The following is a 15,923-nucleotide window of genomic DNA, read 5'->3' as shown; positions in this document are numbered from 1 at the left end:
TCATCGCTCAGTGGCAACCTTGTGGCGCAGTGTGGCACAGTGTGGCGCTCATTCTTGGGACTTTTTGCACTGAAGGGCTACACAGCATAAACTGAGCCTGTAACATAATACTAACATTAAGTCGTCTTCATGAGCAATTTGGCCAGCAAGTTTGACTTTTAGGGGAAATAAAGGTCATCGGGAGGCTGACAGTTTACTATGTTGTGAAGCAATCAATACATCGCTAACCACCACACCTTCTTCTCCCCGAACATTATCCAGATTCCTTCCACCTTGACTGAGAGGCATCTGGGATCCTGTCTGCAAATGTTCTCTTCAGATCCTCCGAGCCTCCGGGTCTCTCTCGTATTAGTGTCGGCCTGGCCTGGACTTCAAAGTTAACGGAATGAACTAGCGCGTGCAATTGGTGGATTTAACCCCTGATCAAGCAACGTGATCCGATTCAATTGCAATTTCAGCGCTGGGTCCGCTAGTCCCGTAGTCGAACCGTCAACTGGTTCAGAAAAGGGTCTCCGCAAGTCCGTCTGGGCCCTGAATTGCGATCTCGACAATTGGCCTCCAAAGCCGCAAGCTCGACACATGGCCAACCAAGTTGCTGGACAATTCGCTTTTTCATTATCTTGTTCCACCAAACCTGTCTCACTGCTAGACACAGTGTCTTCGTGCTATTGCCTTGGCGTCAGCCATCGTTCGATTTCACAAAGTTTGGCATATGAAATGAGCTCGAAAGGGTCGAGAACACGCTTTGACTGGCGCCAGCAGCTGAAGACTCCCCCGCTTCTCGGTCCGCAAATGCGGCCGACAGTGCCAAATGACCCATCCCAAGAGCCGAAAAGGCGCAAGAGGACTCGAATATATTATGGACAAGGGCCCTAAATTGAGATTCTGAGAATGTCCTGATTGCGGATGAATTGCTGGATGTTCCGCATCCGGTCGTCTAACACCCTTCCCAAGTGCGAGGCAAACGACTCTCTTATAAGGATGTGAGCGAGCAGTCGCTTAATACGATACCAGAGCAATGATTCTTATCTTTGTGGTCGCCTTTTTTGCCCTCAATGCGCTTGGGGTGAAGCTGTCCCGTGATTCTGTGCCTGAGAGCGACCCTCAGGTTTTACTGACGCAGGGTTCTCGCAACTCTCTTCATGATGGATACGGTCGAATGGTTAATGAGAAAAGCTCGCTTACTCTTCTTTACCAGAACAACCTGAATGCATCCGACGATAGAAACCATGTTGGTGCGATCCTTCTGGACCCCATGGGGCAACATGATATCCGCGACGCTTGCGAAGAGATCGGAGAGTCGATGATCTCCTTTTCCACCTTTTTAGAGTTCAAGGAAGACTTTCTGGACTTGTTTTCATACTTCTTCTACTCTAAGGGTTTGACCGGGGAGGACGCACGCGGCCGTTTCTACGTACGAAATGGAGTGCTCACTGTCAACAAGGCTGATGAACATTTCGAGCACTCCTCTTTCCCTTCTCGAGACGTCCAACTTCCGGTCCTGTGTACTCAGACAAGTGCCGGTGGCAGTACAAAAGGAAGGGACATGGCGCGGAAACTCATCCGAGTGAAGTCAACGGGCAACACATACATTGGATCTCGAGATCAAAAGTCCTTCCGGTTCTTGGGCATACCATATGCCGATCCTCCCCTCCGATTCTCCTATCCAAAGCCATATTCTGGCAAGTCTCGCACGATTTACGCCACCGAATACGGGCCTAGGTGTGCGCAAGTCGATGGAGGAAGCGAGAACTGCCTCCATTTGAACATACAGACACCGTACATTCCGAGGCTAAATTCCACAAACGACCTACGACCGGTTCTCTTCTGGATCCATGGTGGGGATTTCACAGATGGCACGGGTTCAGATCCTATGACTGACGGTGGAAACCTTGCCTCTCGGGAGGATATCGTGGTCGTTTCTTTGAATTATCGACTCTCAACGTTAGGCTTCTTAGCTGTCCCGGGTACTGATATCCGCGGAAACTATGGAATTGCTGATCAGTCCCTCGCTCTCGAGGTACCCACTCCTCTCGCACCTGCCTAAGAATCTTTGGCGGATTTGCTAATGAATGCAGTGGACTATCAAAAACATCGCTCAGTTTGGTGGTGACCCTAAGCAAATCACCATCATCGGCCAATCAGCCGGGGCTACCTCCGTGAAGGCCCTCTTAGGTTCGCCCACCACCCTGGGCAAGTTTCAGGGTGCTATTGCGATATCAGACTTGGGCGGACGTACTCCTGGAAGTAGTGAAACCACATACGGCACCTATATGAGCATCCCCGACTCGTACCACAGTACTGGCCAGAATATCTTCTCTGAAGCAGGCTGCAGTGAAGGTCCTATTGAGCAGCAAGTATCCTGTCTGAAGGAAGTACCTGCATCAACTCTGGTGAATCTTCCCACAGTCGCGCGCCACATCGTTCAGGACGGGAAATACATCAACACGCCGACCCTCAACCTTCTTGAACGAACACAAGGCAGACCAAATGTCCCCGTCATCTTTGGAAACACAGCTAATGAGGGCGCATCTTTCGCTACCTACCCCTCAACCACCATAACCACCGAAGTCGAAGGCGTCGCCGAATCCCTCCATATCACACCCGCAAAGGCCCAACGCATCCTCGACTCAGGCCTCTTCCCCTCCCCAAACACGGGGAACCTCACTTTGGACGCCTTCACGATCGCCCAACGAATAGCCACCGACCTTCTAACCCGCTGCCCAACGCAAGCCGCCCTCATCGCAGGAATCTCCACCCGCGTCTTCAAAAGAGCATACTATTATCAAACTCAACGCACAATAAGCGGCAGCCCTAACTCTAACTCCCTTGGCTCCCCATCCCAAACACCAGATTTCCCGCTCGGCGACCCGGACCTCCCCTACTTCCGGCTCCACGGCGACGACATCCCTTTCATCTTCGGCAACATCGAATACATGCGGGACGCTCTAGATCTACATACTGCGCAGCTAATCTCCGCATACTTTGCGCAGTTCGTCAGGACGGGAAATCCGAATCCGCATAAGGACTTTCTTGCTGCACGAGGTTATCGCCTTACACTGGACGCGGTCAATGCGTTTGATAAGTGGCAATCTGTGAAGGGGGTCGAGGGGCCAATTCAGCTGCTGGATTTTCCGAGCGAGAAGGGTACGTTTCGGGACGTGGAGCAGTGCGAGTTTCTGGGGTTGCCGATTACGCATTATCTTGGTCATGAGCCTGATAGTGAGGTGGTGGAGGGGTTCCGCTGAGTGACTTTGGTTGACTGTTTCTGGTTAAGGTTGTTTCTTTACTACTACTGGCTCGATGGAGCTAGTGTATATAACACAAAATTGGATCCATCTATATCACTGGGCGAGGTATATATATAATGAAGATTAGGGTACTACAATTTCGAGATCTACAATTTCATTTAGGTGCTACGTTACCTAGAGATATAGTTGACCAAAATTATATGATCATTTCAACAGTTTAGCTTGGATATATGTAATTTATCCATTTCTGTATCATCTCCATATCCCTATCCATATCCATACCAATCATTCCAGTCCATTCCAGTTCGTCCGCCCCATAGTACCCAGGTCCAATCGAACCATTGTAAAAGGATAACGCGGAGAGAAACAGAAGATGTAAAATAGAAAACTCTTTATACAGCACAGAAAGATGCATCAATGGTTGTAGTATAAGTCGCGCGGGGATGTACATGTTGCGATGGTGATGAGCGGAGCATAAAAACCAAGCCAGGGAGGTCGTGTTGTATGTTGTTGGGAGGTTGTTGTGTCGGAACGTAGAAGGTACCAGATCATCCAGGAATAGGTGCGATCATTATCTTTCATGATGTCCATACCGATCATTGGGAGATTTCTCATATTATTCATGTGTCGTCGTTTGCGGTGCGGGTATTCGTGTAGTTGTGTGTCGTGGGTATTTTGAGCATGGATCGGGAGATGTAAAAAGCAGAACGAAAGTCGGGAAATAACATAGGAAATTGGCCAAGGGTCTATCACTCCTCGTCCGTCAATTGCCCAAGCAACCGTAGGTTGAGAATCATGACGAGCAATCCGATTGATACGATCACCATCAGGGCGAAACCGAACCAACCCAGAACCATTGCGGAGGTTCCAACACCACTTCTGACGCTGCCGTTCCCTAGATCTTGAGCTATTGTGCTTGCTGCGACTGACGCTGTATGCTGCCATAACACGGACACGAGCACGAAGACCGCGGCAATGAAGATGAGGGCGAGGGCGACCTGGGATACAGGGCGCGACGGGAAAGGCTTGACTTCGACTTCGGATCCGCTGGCGTCAACTTCCTCGTGCCATCCAGGGAAAGTTGCGAGGATAATGAAGCAAAAGAAGGAAAGGATGACGGCGATAATTCTGTGGCAAGTTAGGGTTATCGTCAACAAGGGAAATTGCTAGACTTACATCAGGTACGGGAACACCACTGCATCCTTGAACGTTGACGCAACCCAGATTAGATTCAGAGGATCTTGATCGACAGTAACAATCTCAGCCAAAGCTGTCGCGTTGGCGTTGCAGATGTACGAGCCACCGTCCGGTTGGACACAGATTCCAAAGTATCCCACGCGGACCTCCATCTGTGCACCTCCAACAATATTTGCCGTGGCCGTCACAACTCCAGGATCTACCTGAGCAAGACTGAATACTGGATCGTACCGCTCATAGTACATGGAAATGAGGAAAATGTCAGGTATTTGCGGAGATGATGACGAGCATCCCGCGAGTAATAGTGCTGGCAAACCATGTGAGCTGCGATTCGTATGGTCCAGATGGTGAGACGACTCACATAGAAGAATGATAATAACAGCGATCAAGATCATCAGCACGTGGTGATATCCGATCATCGGGATAAACCCTACATTCCCACGGTTAGCTGACGTCGAGTCGAGATCGAAAGTACGTAGTACTCACGGCCAAAGCCGGTGCCAAATCTGGTCGCCATTTTCAACAAAATGGTGCCTTCTCTTTTCCTCCTTTGCGCTTAGTCCCTCTCTTCCCGGAACCCCGAGAAGGAGTGTCTTTCGTCCTGCACACCTTGCCTAGTAGCCAAATGCCACCCTTATCAACCGAGTAAACGATTCACGAACTCGCCGAACTCGAATGTCGATTGTGAAATGTCAATTCCCAAGTAGACCAACGACGTCTGACCCGCTTAAAAGAATGTAGTGACAGCAGCGACCTGGAATGCGGGCGTCGATAATCGAGATGAGAGGAATGACGACCAAGATCGAAAGAATGTACGGGATTTATCTCGCGGTATTCGACAGGATAACCTGGGAGTATTCAGAGTGGTCAGATAATAGTGTGTCAAAGTATCGCCGCTCAATGACCCAGTTGCAATGGCAATTAAGGTCTAGACGGTAGTTGTAGAGAGAGGTATAGTGGAGGAAGATGGAGAGGGAGAGAGAGTTCGTAGCTGGACAAATCCACAGTTGCAGCCCAAATGACCGGGTTTTTCCTGCCACCGAATTTGCGAAACTGAAAGAGCGTCACCACCTGGGTCTCTGGGAGAATAGTCGGGTGGCTGGACTGTATAGAATCTCACTCCGCACTATTCGGGAGGCTGGGCCAACGCCCTTTGTTTACCTGCTCCGCTTCCCCGGTAACCAGCTCCACCGCCTTCTGCTCCAAGGCAGCCACGGCAGATCGGGCCCACAGATCAGATTACAGCTATGTCGGGACTAGCGCCAACCACGGACTCAGGGATCTTCCCCAGTTTCTAATCTTAGATGAGCCTCTTCAACTTCAAAGTCCAGGTGAGGGGACGATTCATGTTTTCCCGACTTCCAATGCTGCCAAATATGAGATTATTTAATACACCAACAGAAACTTGTCACCTAACTCCTAGTCTGTCTACCAAAAATCAGAATGAGTAACCTGAGGCAATGAACTCAACCAAACTCTACTGTGCCGAACGGCTAGAAGGATGCTATGTTATGCCAACAATCGTGCTCTACTTAGTCGTGAAAGAGAATCGCTTGAGGTCCAAAGCTGCCAGCCTTGCTCGACTAGTATCGTCGCCATCTTCATCACCCTCGTCTTCCTCCTCGCTATCTGGGACCATCAGATCTTCGCTACCCTGACTGGGTGCAGGACTCGGATCGCTTGGGGTTAAACAGAGTCTTTTCTCACTTGCAGCCGAAGTGCTCCATGTCAAAGGAGATGTAGGCATGCTATTCATGGATCGAGACCTTGCCAAAGCATTTTGACCCAGACGTTGCAAGGGCGTGAGTCTCTTGGGTTGAGAGGTTCTGAGCAAGTTACTACCCAATTTTGGCACCGGTCCAGTTCCCGGTGCCCTTACGGCTGAGGCCTCTAGGTCAAAGCTAGTCGCATTAGCATCAGCCTTGAAGCGGTATTTTGAGAGTATCGCAGAATTTTGTGTTTTGATGTGATAGTCGAGCACCTGATGGAAAACTTGAGGGTCAGAGTCTGCGCTCACTGTTTTAGACGGCGTCTCGCAATCAACCGAGCTAGTGAGTATTTGTTCCTTGCGATTGGCCTGCGCGCTAATGGCTGCATCTTTCAGGGTCGCCGGAGTCTGGACTTCTTCGCTATTTGCCTCGGTATTCTTGCTAGGAACTTTCGAAGATTCGCAGCAATTCTGCTTCTCAGGTGCTTGACTCGGGTCGACAAGTTGCGACATAATGTCTTCCGCCACATCGTCCGAGAAAACATCTAGCGTAGACTTGCGCGCTTTTTTGGTGCGTGTGGACTTTTGTCCTCCACTAGGGGTACACTCGCTCGAACCGACTGCAAAGAAGCGGCTGCGGCCTCCTGGTGTACTGACGGGGCTAGCTTCATCAGTCTCCGAGCACAGCCTTTGGCGTTTGGCAGGTTGCAGGGTTGATAACTTCGAAGCGCGCGCTAAAAACGAAGACCGCTCTGCACTTCTCACAAGTGGACTCGAGAGTCTATTGACCGGCCCGGTTGTAGGGGCAGATCTCGCGCCTAGTGGCTGGGATTGAGCAGGGCTAGCGTCCCAGGAGGTATTTGCATGACGCTGAAGCAGTCGTTGTTGGCTCGGCGAAGGTGTAAGGCTGTTTGGGTCCAACTCGGCAAGTGGAACGCGTTTAGGGGTGAAGAATGAATTGATAGGCTTCGATGGTTTGAGTTCGGATAACGAGCCAAGAGTTTGCCGCCGATCCAACGAAGGAACCATCTTCTTGTGCTCCGCTTTGATGGAATCCAGTGGCTTCAATGCAAGCGTTTCTTTTGTTGTGGGGTCCAGATCGCCGCGAGCGACTCCGACAGCAGTCTCAGGGTTCATGTCATCACCAATGAATGCAAGTTCTTCGACGTTCACACCGTCCTCAGGCGGCGTCAATGTCACAAGTTTACCAGCCTTCGGGCAGAACACGCGCTGGTACAGAAACGTAAGTTCAGCCTGCTTGAAATTCTGGAGGTAATCAGCGGGAACATGGTACTGGCCCTCGAACTGTAACATCCGGAGAGCCTTTTCCACATTCTTGAACTTTCGAATGCTGCGATAGGCGGTTTTTAGCCCAATCCGAGAAATGTTGGGCAAGTAGTCGCAGCCGCTGAGGATACACATGCGTCTGAATTCAGCGTCCGTCCAACCTACAAAGCTGACTTCTCGACAGGCACTGAAATCAGCTCGGTTAATCTCAATGCAGTCGCCGTGCTGATCAAGCTTGGATAGCAGTCGCCTGGCACCAAACACAAGCAAATCGGAGTCCTCAGAGATGATGCCGTCAATAAAGCCGTGTTGCTCCAAATATACCAGTTGTGCATCAGCTTCATACGGAGCAACCACATATTGCACATCCAGTTTCTTCAGTTCTTCAATTAACTGGCGCGCCATCACCGGTGTCACGTCGACGGCTTTCTGAAGTTCTTGGTACGCCTCTGCATTTCGTCCTTTCCGGTAGAGCTCCAACCCGAGAGCCTTACTCTCCCTGCGTCTCTGCTGTCGGTCCAGCTCCGTACCAGATTTGCTTGGTAAATCATCACCATCGAAAACAAGATAGGGCGAAACCCCAAAGTACAAAAGCATGCGGACTCGGCTTAGGACGAAATCAATGTGCCTTGCATCACATTAGCACCAGATCAGACATGGAAGACCCAGTTGAATTTTACTTACTTGGTCGTGGGCCTATCCAGCACCAGATCAACGGCACAAGCAACCGTTCCACGATGTAACCACCCATATGCGTCCACCCCTAGGGTTTGCCCACTGAACTTCTTCAGGTGGCATGGTTTCTGGATTGATTTGAGAAGGCCATGAAGTCCTAAGTAATGTTAGACAAGATTTGCTCAAACACAATGATTTTGCAGCGTGTCTCACCTTTAATGCCCATCGTGGGCACCCTTTAAGGACTCGGTACACCTCGTGTTGATCAGAGAACCAAGGGAGACATTAGTGGAGCATGAGAAGCAAGCCAAGAGAGAGCAAACGACGTGGTGCGCATGTCCTAGAGATCAAGGAGGCAGCCGCCAGTATCACCATGAGAGAATGACGACAACAAGAATGGAATGCTTGACATGGACTGCCTGTCGAGTCTCTCGTCCCTCCCCAAAACGCGCCTGAGACGCGATGCGAGCGTGTGCTCCTGATTGGTTGCCTTGGAAGCGGACTTATGTCCACCCCCACCGCCTTGAGTTTCTGCCAGCCAAAAGAAAAAAATTCCCCAATGGACAAAGCATAAGGCGGAGATATCAACCACTGCACCAGAGAAATTAGCCGTTGATAGAGCTGAACTTGTCGAATAAGTCTCATCATGCCCAAGTCACTGCAGAAGGTGCAAAAGCACATCTCCAAGAAGCGGGGGGCCGTCGATGCTCTCCACGAGAACAGCAGGGACGCAAAGTTGCTGCGGCGGGCTGGTATTAGAGATGACCGGGTCGCTCGCATTTCCGCCACCATGGCAAGGGGAAGACAGTCGCACGGTTCGTACTCTGGTTGCCACTTCTGTGAGATGTTGTTGGGCACGGGCTGACGTTCCGACCTTAGTGGACCGCATCAGGTACTTTAGAGACTCAATCTCGGAGGAGACGGTATCGTTCTCTGATAATGACATGGCGGATCTAGTGACAAGGTATGCCTTCTTTATGATCCATTATATAGGCTGAGCCGTGCTGATCTTGTCGACTCTAGGTTTATCAATCGCAGCGTTCCCGAGATTGAACAACTTCAGAGTGAGAGGAGGAAAGGTCGACCGCCCAGCAAGAGGGAAGAGGCGCTTCTCCAACGGACAGATGCCGAAAATAAAGAATTCAAGACAGGCTTTTGGATGCCTGATCTGAGCCAGGAGGATGTGGTCAAGGCCTTGTCCAAGTGGAATGAAAATTGGTCCGGTCTTAGCTCCATGAAGTTCATCCGCCTAACAAAAGATGGCGGAAAACAAGCATCAAGCTTTCCACCGAAGGGACTGTCATGATGGTGCGGATAGTTACTCCGTACATGTGCGTTTACTGATGACTTGGACATATTCATGATACTCCATGGGACAATGGCGTTATTCTACATAGTTATACTCAAAGCTGGTTTTATCTCATCGAATCGTTGCACAGCGTCAGATATCCACTGCAATTCTACACAGCGCCCGTTGGTTAGTTGAAGACTGTTGCTGTAGAGGTTGGTAGCTTCAAGTTGGTTCTTGGTTTGATGCTTATGATTGGCGGTTGGCGAGAGGTCCCGATGGAAGTCTTGGCGCTGTCGATCCTGATCAGGAAATGTTCACATCATCAATTTGCCTTTGCTTTCTCTTCCTGCTCTCATTAGTACCATCAACTTCTCTTACATCCCCATCTCTCTTCGCATTATAAATCCACAATGCTTTCTCTTCGCACACTTGCCCGCTCGGTGCCTCGCACTTTCTCGCGATCAATCGCGACATCGTCTCGATCTGCCATTCTCCGACCTGCGTCAAATCTTCCCAAGAGCGGCTTCGTCCAGCCCTCCTTGAAGCAAGCCATCAGACCTTCGTATGCTGCCTTTTCGACATGCAGGGCCTTCAGACAAGCTGAAGGTAAGCACCTGAAGTAGCGGAAACTTCTGAGAAATTCTTTGTCCCTGACCCGAAGATTTCTCCTTTCCGCTCAATCTGGTCATTAAGCTCTCTGGAGCTTAACGCGAATCATTCTTCCGAACAAAATCGCTAACTTGCTCGTCCAATAGGTGATGCTGAGCTTGCCGCAAAGCTCGAGGATGAACTGAAGCACGAGAAGGAGTCCGGCCTCGAGGATCTGGACTCCTCTGTTCAGAACATCCAGTATGTTCTGCAGAACAACTCTTGGGAGGTATGTGCATACCGGGATACGCTTTTTTGCAGCTCGCGGATACTAATTATATCCAGGTCAAGGATGTTCCCGGAGAGCAGGAGGTTGTTCTAACGAAGAAGTTCGGCAAGGAAGAGTGAGTATGTCCCGCAGTACAACACCTATAAAATCCAAGCAATCCCATGCCGGACTAATTCAGATTCAACGTCTAGGATTCGCCTTACATTTACTGTCGCCGACCTCCAGAACCTGAGCGAACAGGATGACTTTGATGCCGGCCTCACCGACGATATCGACTTCCAGGGTCACCAGCCCGTCAACGCCGGCCGTGGGGGAAACATCGCACAGCACCCCGAGGACAGCGTCGCCCCCGCTGACCGCGAGCTTGACGATGTCGACCGTGACCTCGAGCCCAGCTTCCCCGCGCGCGTCAATGTGACCATTGAGAAGCCCGGCAACGGCGCCCTCCTCATCCAGACCCTCGCTCAGGATGGCCTTTTCCAGATCGAAGAAGTTTCCTTCTTCTCCAAGCCCGACCTTGCCCATGCTGTTACCGCTGAGAAGGACTGGGCCCGCCAGAGCCTGTACGCCGGCCCTCCCTTCGAAAACCTCGATGAGGATCTGCAGTCCTACCTTGAGCGTTACCTTGAGGAGCGCGGCATCAACGCCGAGCTTGCCAACATGATCCCCGACTACATCCAGGTTAAGGAGCAGAAGGAATATGTCCGCTGGCTCGAGAGTAAGTCGCACCCTTATTGAGGCCCCGTATTTACCTTTCTAACCCTCTTCTTCAGGCGTCAAGAACTTCGTCTCTGCTTAAGCGCGTTGAATTCACCCGATAATCCTCTCTCGACTCAAACCCCAACTCATCATTCTTCCCTGGTGAAAGCTTTTGACTTACCTTTGTTGTTCCGCTATGATATCTCGAGCTGCTTCTAACAGTGGGCGATGTACATGTATTTTTATAGAAAGAAATGAATTAAGGACCTGTTGTAATTATGCATTCAGCATTAATTGGCCTTATCCTGGTAGAAAGTTAATGCAAAGTCACCTAGTATATACTCGGGCGGAAACTAAGTCCATCAATAGTAGAATTTCGTAGATACAAAAGCCCAAACGCCATTCGTCAACCCATCGAGACAGGAAAATATGCATAAACTCCAACCCGCTCAGCATACCCAGGAAAATTCATCACGTATCGATAAAGTAATCTTAGAGACTTGATCAAAACTCCATACTTTCAGTCTTGACCTCCGCAGGCTCATCATCCCGCTCCCGCTCCCGCTTCCCCGTGCGCTCCTCTTTCAGAAGCCCGGCGATGAAAGAACGGAAATAATCAATGTACGGCTTGAGACTAGTTTTCTCATAGTCCTGGAGCCTGCGATTTCCCCTAGCATCAGAGCCATCCGGCACACTTCCCTCGCCTTCTGGACCCTCCGCCATACCACCACCAGGATGCTCTGCATCCCAGGCATCGATTTCCGACAAGAGCTGAGAAACGGTTGGCGTGGAGAGGGGATCGAAGCTCTCGACATTGCGAATGTCGATGGGAACACAGACGCGACCAGTTCCAGGGTGGATGACAAAGGGGCTTTTGAGCAAATGGATCATCTTCTTGCTGACCTCGGAATCGAGGCGAGGGTATGTGTACTCGAGAACGATGTCCTGCTTTGCGTCGCGCAGTGAGGTGGTATTTAGTGTTGAGCTTTTGCCAGTTTTGGCGAGGGCGTCGATGTCAGCCCATTTGCTGGTACTGGAGCGGTTGGGCGCAGAGTCCCATTTCTTTCGAAGGGAGTCATTGAGGCCCTTGTCTGGCAGTAAGGAGAGAAGACGCTGGGCTTGTTCGGAGCTCAAGAAGGTGTCTTGGTCGATGAGGGTTGTCTGAGCGAAATATGGCTTCAGGATTTCGAGACTGCGGTTAATGTGGGGATGGAGAGGGCGTTTGAGGTTGACGCGCTTGCCGCTCTGCGTTCCTCCCCTGATGAGATCTAGATAGCCCGCAATAGCCCGTCGCCGATCATCCGGGAGGCTTCGCGCGCGGGGGTCACAGACCCAGGCGTGAGCACCACGACGACCTGAATAAACCCATAGGATATGTTTGAAACCGAAGTCCTCGCGGAGGGCGGCGTCGACGACTTTGATAGCCATTGTCACGAAAGCCCAGCACTTTTCACAGATATTTGCCTTCGTGCAACACGAACGGATGTCATCGTAATCGGTCAAATCAATATCGAACACTAGTTCTTTCGAGAGAGGCTTAAGTTGTCCACTGCCCAACGTCTTGCGATCTCGCGGGTTTCTGTTGTAGACGGGACCAATTTCGAAACGCGAAGGGTTCATCTTCAGGATATCTTTGCGAAAACTAAGATAGAGTTGTATTAGTACCTATTCGATAGGAACAAGGCTTTCGCGCGCGAACTCACAGATCCGCAGTTGTATATGATTGATATCGTAGATAAGCATCGTTCTGTAGTGTCAAGGCGAACTCGCGATTTCCAAAGTCAGGTGAAGGAACGATCCCATGATTCAGCCATTGAAATAGATATCGAAAGGGGAATAGGCGTTGGTAGAAAGCTAGCATGGTTTCTGTATCGACTTCAACAGGCGGCCGCGCTGGTGCACTTGATAATCAGGATTAGACCGTATCCCTGTTGCATTGGGGGTCAAACTCACCTAGTATTCTCCATTTTGACATCGGTAGGTGCGCTGGAAGCTGGGAACTCGTTATCGTCATCATCTTCGTCGTTGAAGAGGTCTTCTAGCTTCACACCGGCAGTCTTCTCCGCAATGTTGTCTCCATTGAGCTCCGAGGTGTCGGCAGTATTTTCGGTTGGAGGAGCATCTGGGAGGAGTTCCTCGTCTTTATGAGAGGCTGGAGAGCCACCTGAAGCGACCGAGTGTGGCATTGTGATGGATTTGTGGTTGTCGAGGCCTGTCGTTAGTCGTTCCTACTATCCCCAAGCAATTAACGCGACTCCGTGTGAAGACGCGCAAAGGACGCGTCTTCAATTAGCCCTGAGCCCTGAGTTGCATTATAGGAAAATGCCAAGACGCATGTAGCTCACGTGCAACTTAATGAGTCAGTCAATCATGGCCGCAAGCGGCCACTGCGTCAAACTTTCCAACTTCATCCCACCCATGCATCAACGTAAATCAACCTTCGGTGCCTCTCGGGCCCTGCAGGAACATCCTTGCTACGTCTCACCGTTTGCGGAAAGCGGGAGCTCCATGAATATTTTCTGTCCTGTTGGATGACCCTTACATTTTGCCCAGTTTTCTTCCAAGAGACCTATCACCATCTGCGCCGAATGCACCACGCAATGGGCAGAACGGCTCGTCCGAAGATAGTCCCGGGCTCGATGAAATGCTACTCAGCGCTATCTAGCTGCCTGCTTGGCTGAACATTTCCACACCCGCCACCATGAAGTCATCACTTGCGCGCCCAGGGCTCTCAGTACTCTCTGCTGCATTACTTTTGGGGGACCTCCATAGTTTAACGGCCCTCAAGTGGCCAGCGACCCTTCAATCGCCGAGTGGAACCAGGATTTCATGCTCATAGGGCTTTCCCCAACCAGCTCCGGCCAGTACGATTATCGTGAAACGGATGCTTGTCTTGTGCTGCCATCGAGCTTGCTTATGCCCAAATTTCCGGGCGAGTCATTGGGGCAGGGCCCACATTCCTCGGAGAAAATGCCCTCAAGCTGTTAGCAAGTAAGCAGCAAGAGGCGATCTTCAGAACTAACATGGGCGACTCTCCCCAAGGAGCTATCTCGAAGGCCCACGATGATATGTCAAAGGATATCGCTGTGAACCTGTTCCTGGCCAAAACTATGCTTGCGCCCTTGATTGTTTGCCAGTTGCCGAATATGCAGGTATACTTTCAGGGACATGTCCAGTTTGGGGCTACAGCCATTCGATTGGAGAAATTACCGGACGCTTTTCTCTCTTCAGGAGTCTTGTTCAGTCTATGACGCCATCATCATAAGTAGTCCCTTGGGACAGGATTCATCCTACCATCCGTTCCTACATTGGAGTGGATCATATGGAGCCTTTTTCCGATGGAACTATGATATGCCACACTCAAGCTTTGATCGTGAGAGGCTTCTACAGCTTCTAAAAATTGCTTTCTGCTTATCTGCACACCTGAAGTGTTCCTCTAGCATCCATGGTACTGCCGGACTACTACCCCTATCAGTCGTCATTACTGGGCAGTAGGATGTGCTCCCCTCATGACCCAGAGGTTGTTAACGCATGTCTCCTGGTGCCAGCGGATACTACAGTGGTATCCAATTCTATCACGACTGATTTACAGTCGGAAACGGTAATCACCCTCGTTCTCGAGAGATATAAGCTTGAATCTCCTCCTGTCTAGAGCTCCTTTTCTTGTTCACGCAAACTTACAACAGGCAGAGGGTCACTCGCTCTCACTTCACTCGTTTATCGCAAAAGTTCTCCTGCCTGTTCTTTCTACTATTTCTTCGAAATGGTCAACAGGTTCGCCGCTCTCTTGGCCTTGTCCGGCCCAGCCTTGGGTGATTTCCTCCACCACAAGGCTCCGGAGTCCTCTCCGGCCGTGGGGCCCCAGGTTACCAAGACCACGACCTTCACGACAACTTCTTGCCCGGTTACCTCGTCTGTCGTTACTTCGGGAACCAGAACCTTGACGGTCCCAATTACTCTGACCGAAACCATTACCGTCACCACGACCTTCATCGAGGACGAGACCAACCCTCCCGGTTCCCCGCCTACTGCTCCTCCTGGTGTGCCTGGTCCTAACCCAACTGGCAACCCTGGTCCTGGCCCTACCGGTCTCCCTGGTCCTGGCCCTACCGGTCTCCCTGGTCCTGGCCCTACCGGTCTCCCTGGTCCTGGCCCTACCGGTCTCCCTGGTCCTGGCCCTACCGGTCTCCCTGGTCCTGGCCCTACCGGTCTCCCCGGTCCTGGCCCTACTGGCCTCCCCGGCCCAACAGGCGGGCCCATCCCGACTGGTCGCCCTATCCCGACAGGCCAGCCCATCCCGACAGGCCAGCCCATCCCGACAGGCCAGCCCATCCCAACGGGCCGTCCTGTGCCAACTGGCGCCGAAAACTCGACCATCCCTGTCATCCCCACCAGCACTGCTCCGTTCCAGAACAGCACCGCGCCGCCTGTCTTCCCTACTACACGGCCTGTGCCTGTGCCACCGGGCTCTTCGCCTGTGCCAACTGGCGCCGAAAACTCGACCATCCCTGCCATCCCCACCAGCACTGCTCCGTTCCAGAACAGCACCGCGCCGCCTGTCTTCCCTACTACACGGCCTGTGCCTGTGCCACCGGGCTCTTCGCCTGCCCCAGTACCAGTTCCAGTTCCAGTTCCCGGACAGCCTGGTAGCCCTGCTGCGCCTGGACAGCCTAGTGCTCCTGGACAGCCTGGTGCTCCTGGACAGCCTAGTGCTCCTGGACAGCCTGGTGCTCCTGGACAGCCTGGTGCTCCTGGACAGCCTAGTGCTCCTGGACAGCCTAGTGCTCCTGGACAACCTGGTGCCCCCGGACAGCCTGGTGCTCCCGGACAGCCTGGTCGCCCTGCTGCGCCTGGTACTCCTGGTGCCCCTGGCGCTTCTAGTGCCCCTAGTACTCCTGGTGCCCCTGGCGCTTCTGGTGCCCCTAGTACTCCTGGTGC

At 51.6% G+C, this 15,923-nt stretch overlaps 7 protein-coding genes across 7 annotated transcripts; 4 read left to right on the top strand and 3 right to left on the bottom strand.

Moving 5' to 3' along the window:
* The first annotated feature begins 800 nt into the window (after window positions 1-800).
* Window positions 801-3,414, top strand: BJX68DRAFT_34691 (putative carboxylesterase). The gene is made up of 2 exons (XM_071049011.1): window positions 801-2,020; window positions 2,079-3,414. Exons 1-2 carry the CDS (start codon window positions 1,019-1,021, stop codon window positions 3,246-3,248), a joined length of 2,172 nt encoding a protein of 723 aa, XP_070892145.1. The 5' UTR covers window positions 801-1,018; the 3' UTR covers window positions 3,249-3,414.
* A 22-nt stretch (window positions 3,415-3,436) lies between these two features.
* Window positions 3,437-5,544, bottom strand: BJX68DRAFT_250506 (Fig1 domain-containing protein). Its single transcript, XM_071042265.1, has 3 exons — window positions 4,935-5,544; window positions 4,428-4,878; window positions 3,437-4,379 (listed from the first exon to the last, which is right to left on the bottom strand). The coding sequence occupies exons 1-3, from the start codon at window positions 4,963-4,965 to the stop codon at window positions 4,001-4,003; spliced, it is 861 nt and encodes a 286-aa protein (XP_070892144.1). The 5' UTR covers window positions 4,966-5,544; the 3' UTR covers window positions 3,437-4,000.
* Window positions 5,545-5,785: 241 nt separating this feature from the next.
* Window positions 5,786-8,608, bottom strand: BJX68DRAFT_34666 (putative exonuclease). The gene is made up of 3 exons (XM_071049010.1): window positions 8,332-8,608; window positions 8,128-8,275; window positions 5,786-8,071 (listed from the first exon to the last, which is right to left on the bottom strand). The coding sequence occupies exons 1-3, from the start codon at window positions 8,342-8,344 to the stop codon at window positions 5,977-5,979; spliced, it is 2,256 nt and encodes a 751-aa protein (XP_070892143.1). The 5' UTR covers window positions 8,345-8,608; the 3' UTR covers window positions 5,786-5,976.
* A 78-nt stretch (window positions 8,609-8,686) lies between these two features.
* Window positions 8,687-9,717, top strand: BJX68DRAFT_250501 (translation machinery-associated protein 16). Its single transcript, XM_071042264.1, has 3 exons — window positions 8,687-8,933; window positions 8,998-9,082; window positions 9,142-9,717. The coding sequence occupies exons 1-3, from the start codon at window positions 8,765-8,767 to the stop codon at window positions 9,422-9,424; spliced, it is 537 nt and encodes a 178-aa protein (XP_070892142.1). The 5' UTR covers window positions 8,687-8,764; the 3' UTR covers window positions 9,425-9,717.
* A 102-nt stretch (window positions 9,718-9,819) lies between these two features.
* On the top strand, window positions 9,820-11,085 carry BJX68DRAFT_273433 (MAM33 family protein; the record flags this gene model as incomplete). The annotated part of the gene is made up of 5 exons (XM_071047466.1): window positions 9,820-10,015; window positions 10,165-10,286; window positions 10,343-10,401; window positions 10,478-11,004; window positions 11,060-11,085. 5 exons carry the CDS (start codon window positions 9,820-9,822, stop codon window positions 11,083-11,085), a joined length of 930 nt encoding a protein of 309 aa, XP_070892141.1.
* A 214-nt stretch (window positions 11,086-11,299) lies between these two features.
* On the bottom strand, window positions 11,300-13,253 carry BJX68DRAFT_34643 (DNA primase subunit PRI1). The gene is made up of 3 exons (XM_071049009.1): window positions 12,939-13,253; window positions 12,689-12,886; window positions 11,300-12,627 (listed from the first exon to the last, which is right to left on the bottom strand). The coding sequence occupies exons 1-3, from the start codon at window positions 13,169-13,171 to the stop codon at window positions 11,490-11,492; spliced, it is 1,569 nt and encodes a 522-aa protein (XP_070892140.1). The 5' UTR covers window positions 13,172-13,253; the 3' UTR covers window positions 11,300-11,489.
* Window positions 13,254-14,748: 1,495 nt separating this feature from the next.
* Window positions 14,749-15,910, top strand: cspA (putative cell surface protein; the record flags this gene model as incomplete). Its single annotated transcript, XM_071047465.1, has 1 exon — window positions 14,749-15,910. A coding segment is annotated over one exon (1,162 nt), but the record flags the coding sequence as incomplete, so codon positions are not given.
* Between the last annotated feature and the right edge of the window lie 13 nt (window positions 15,911-15,923).

Source organism: Aspergillus pseudodeflectus (assembly GCF_044049435.1).
Source record: "Aspergillus pseudodeflectus strain CBS 756.74 chromosome Unknown BJX68scaffold_112, whole genome shotgun sequence".
In the NCBI taxonomy this organism is placed as follows: domain Eukaryota; kingdom Fungi; phylum Ascomycota; class Eurotiomycetes; order Eurotiales; family Aspergillaceae; genus Aspergillus; species Aspergillus pseudodeflectus.
This window is presented reverse-complemented; position numbering and strand designations above follow the sequence as displayed.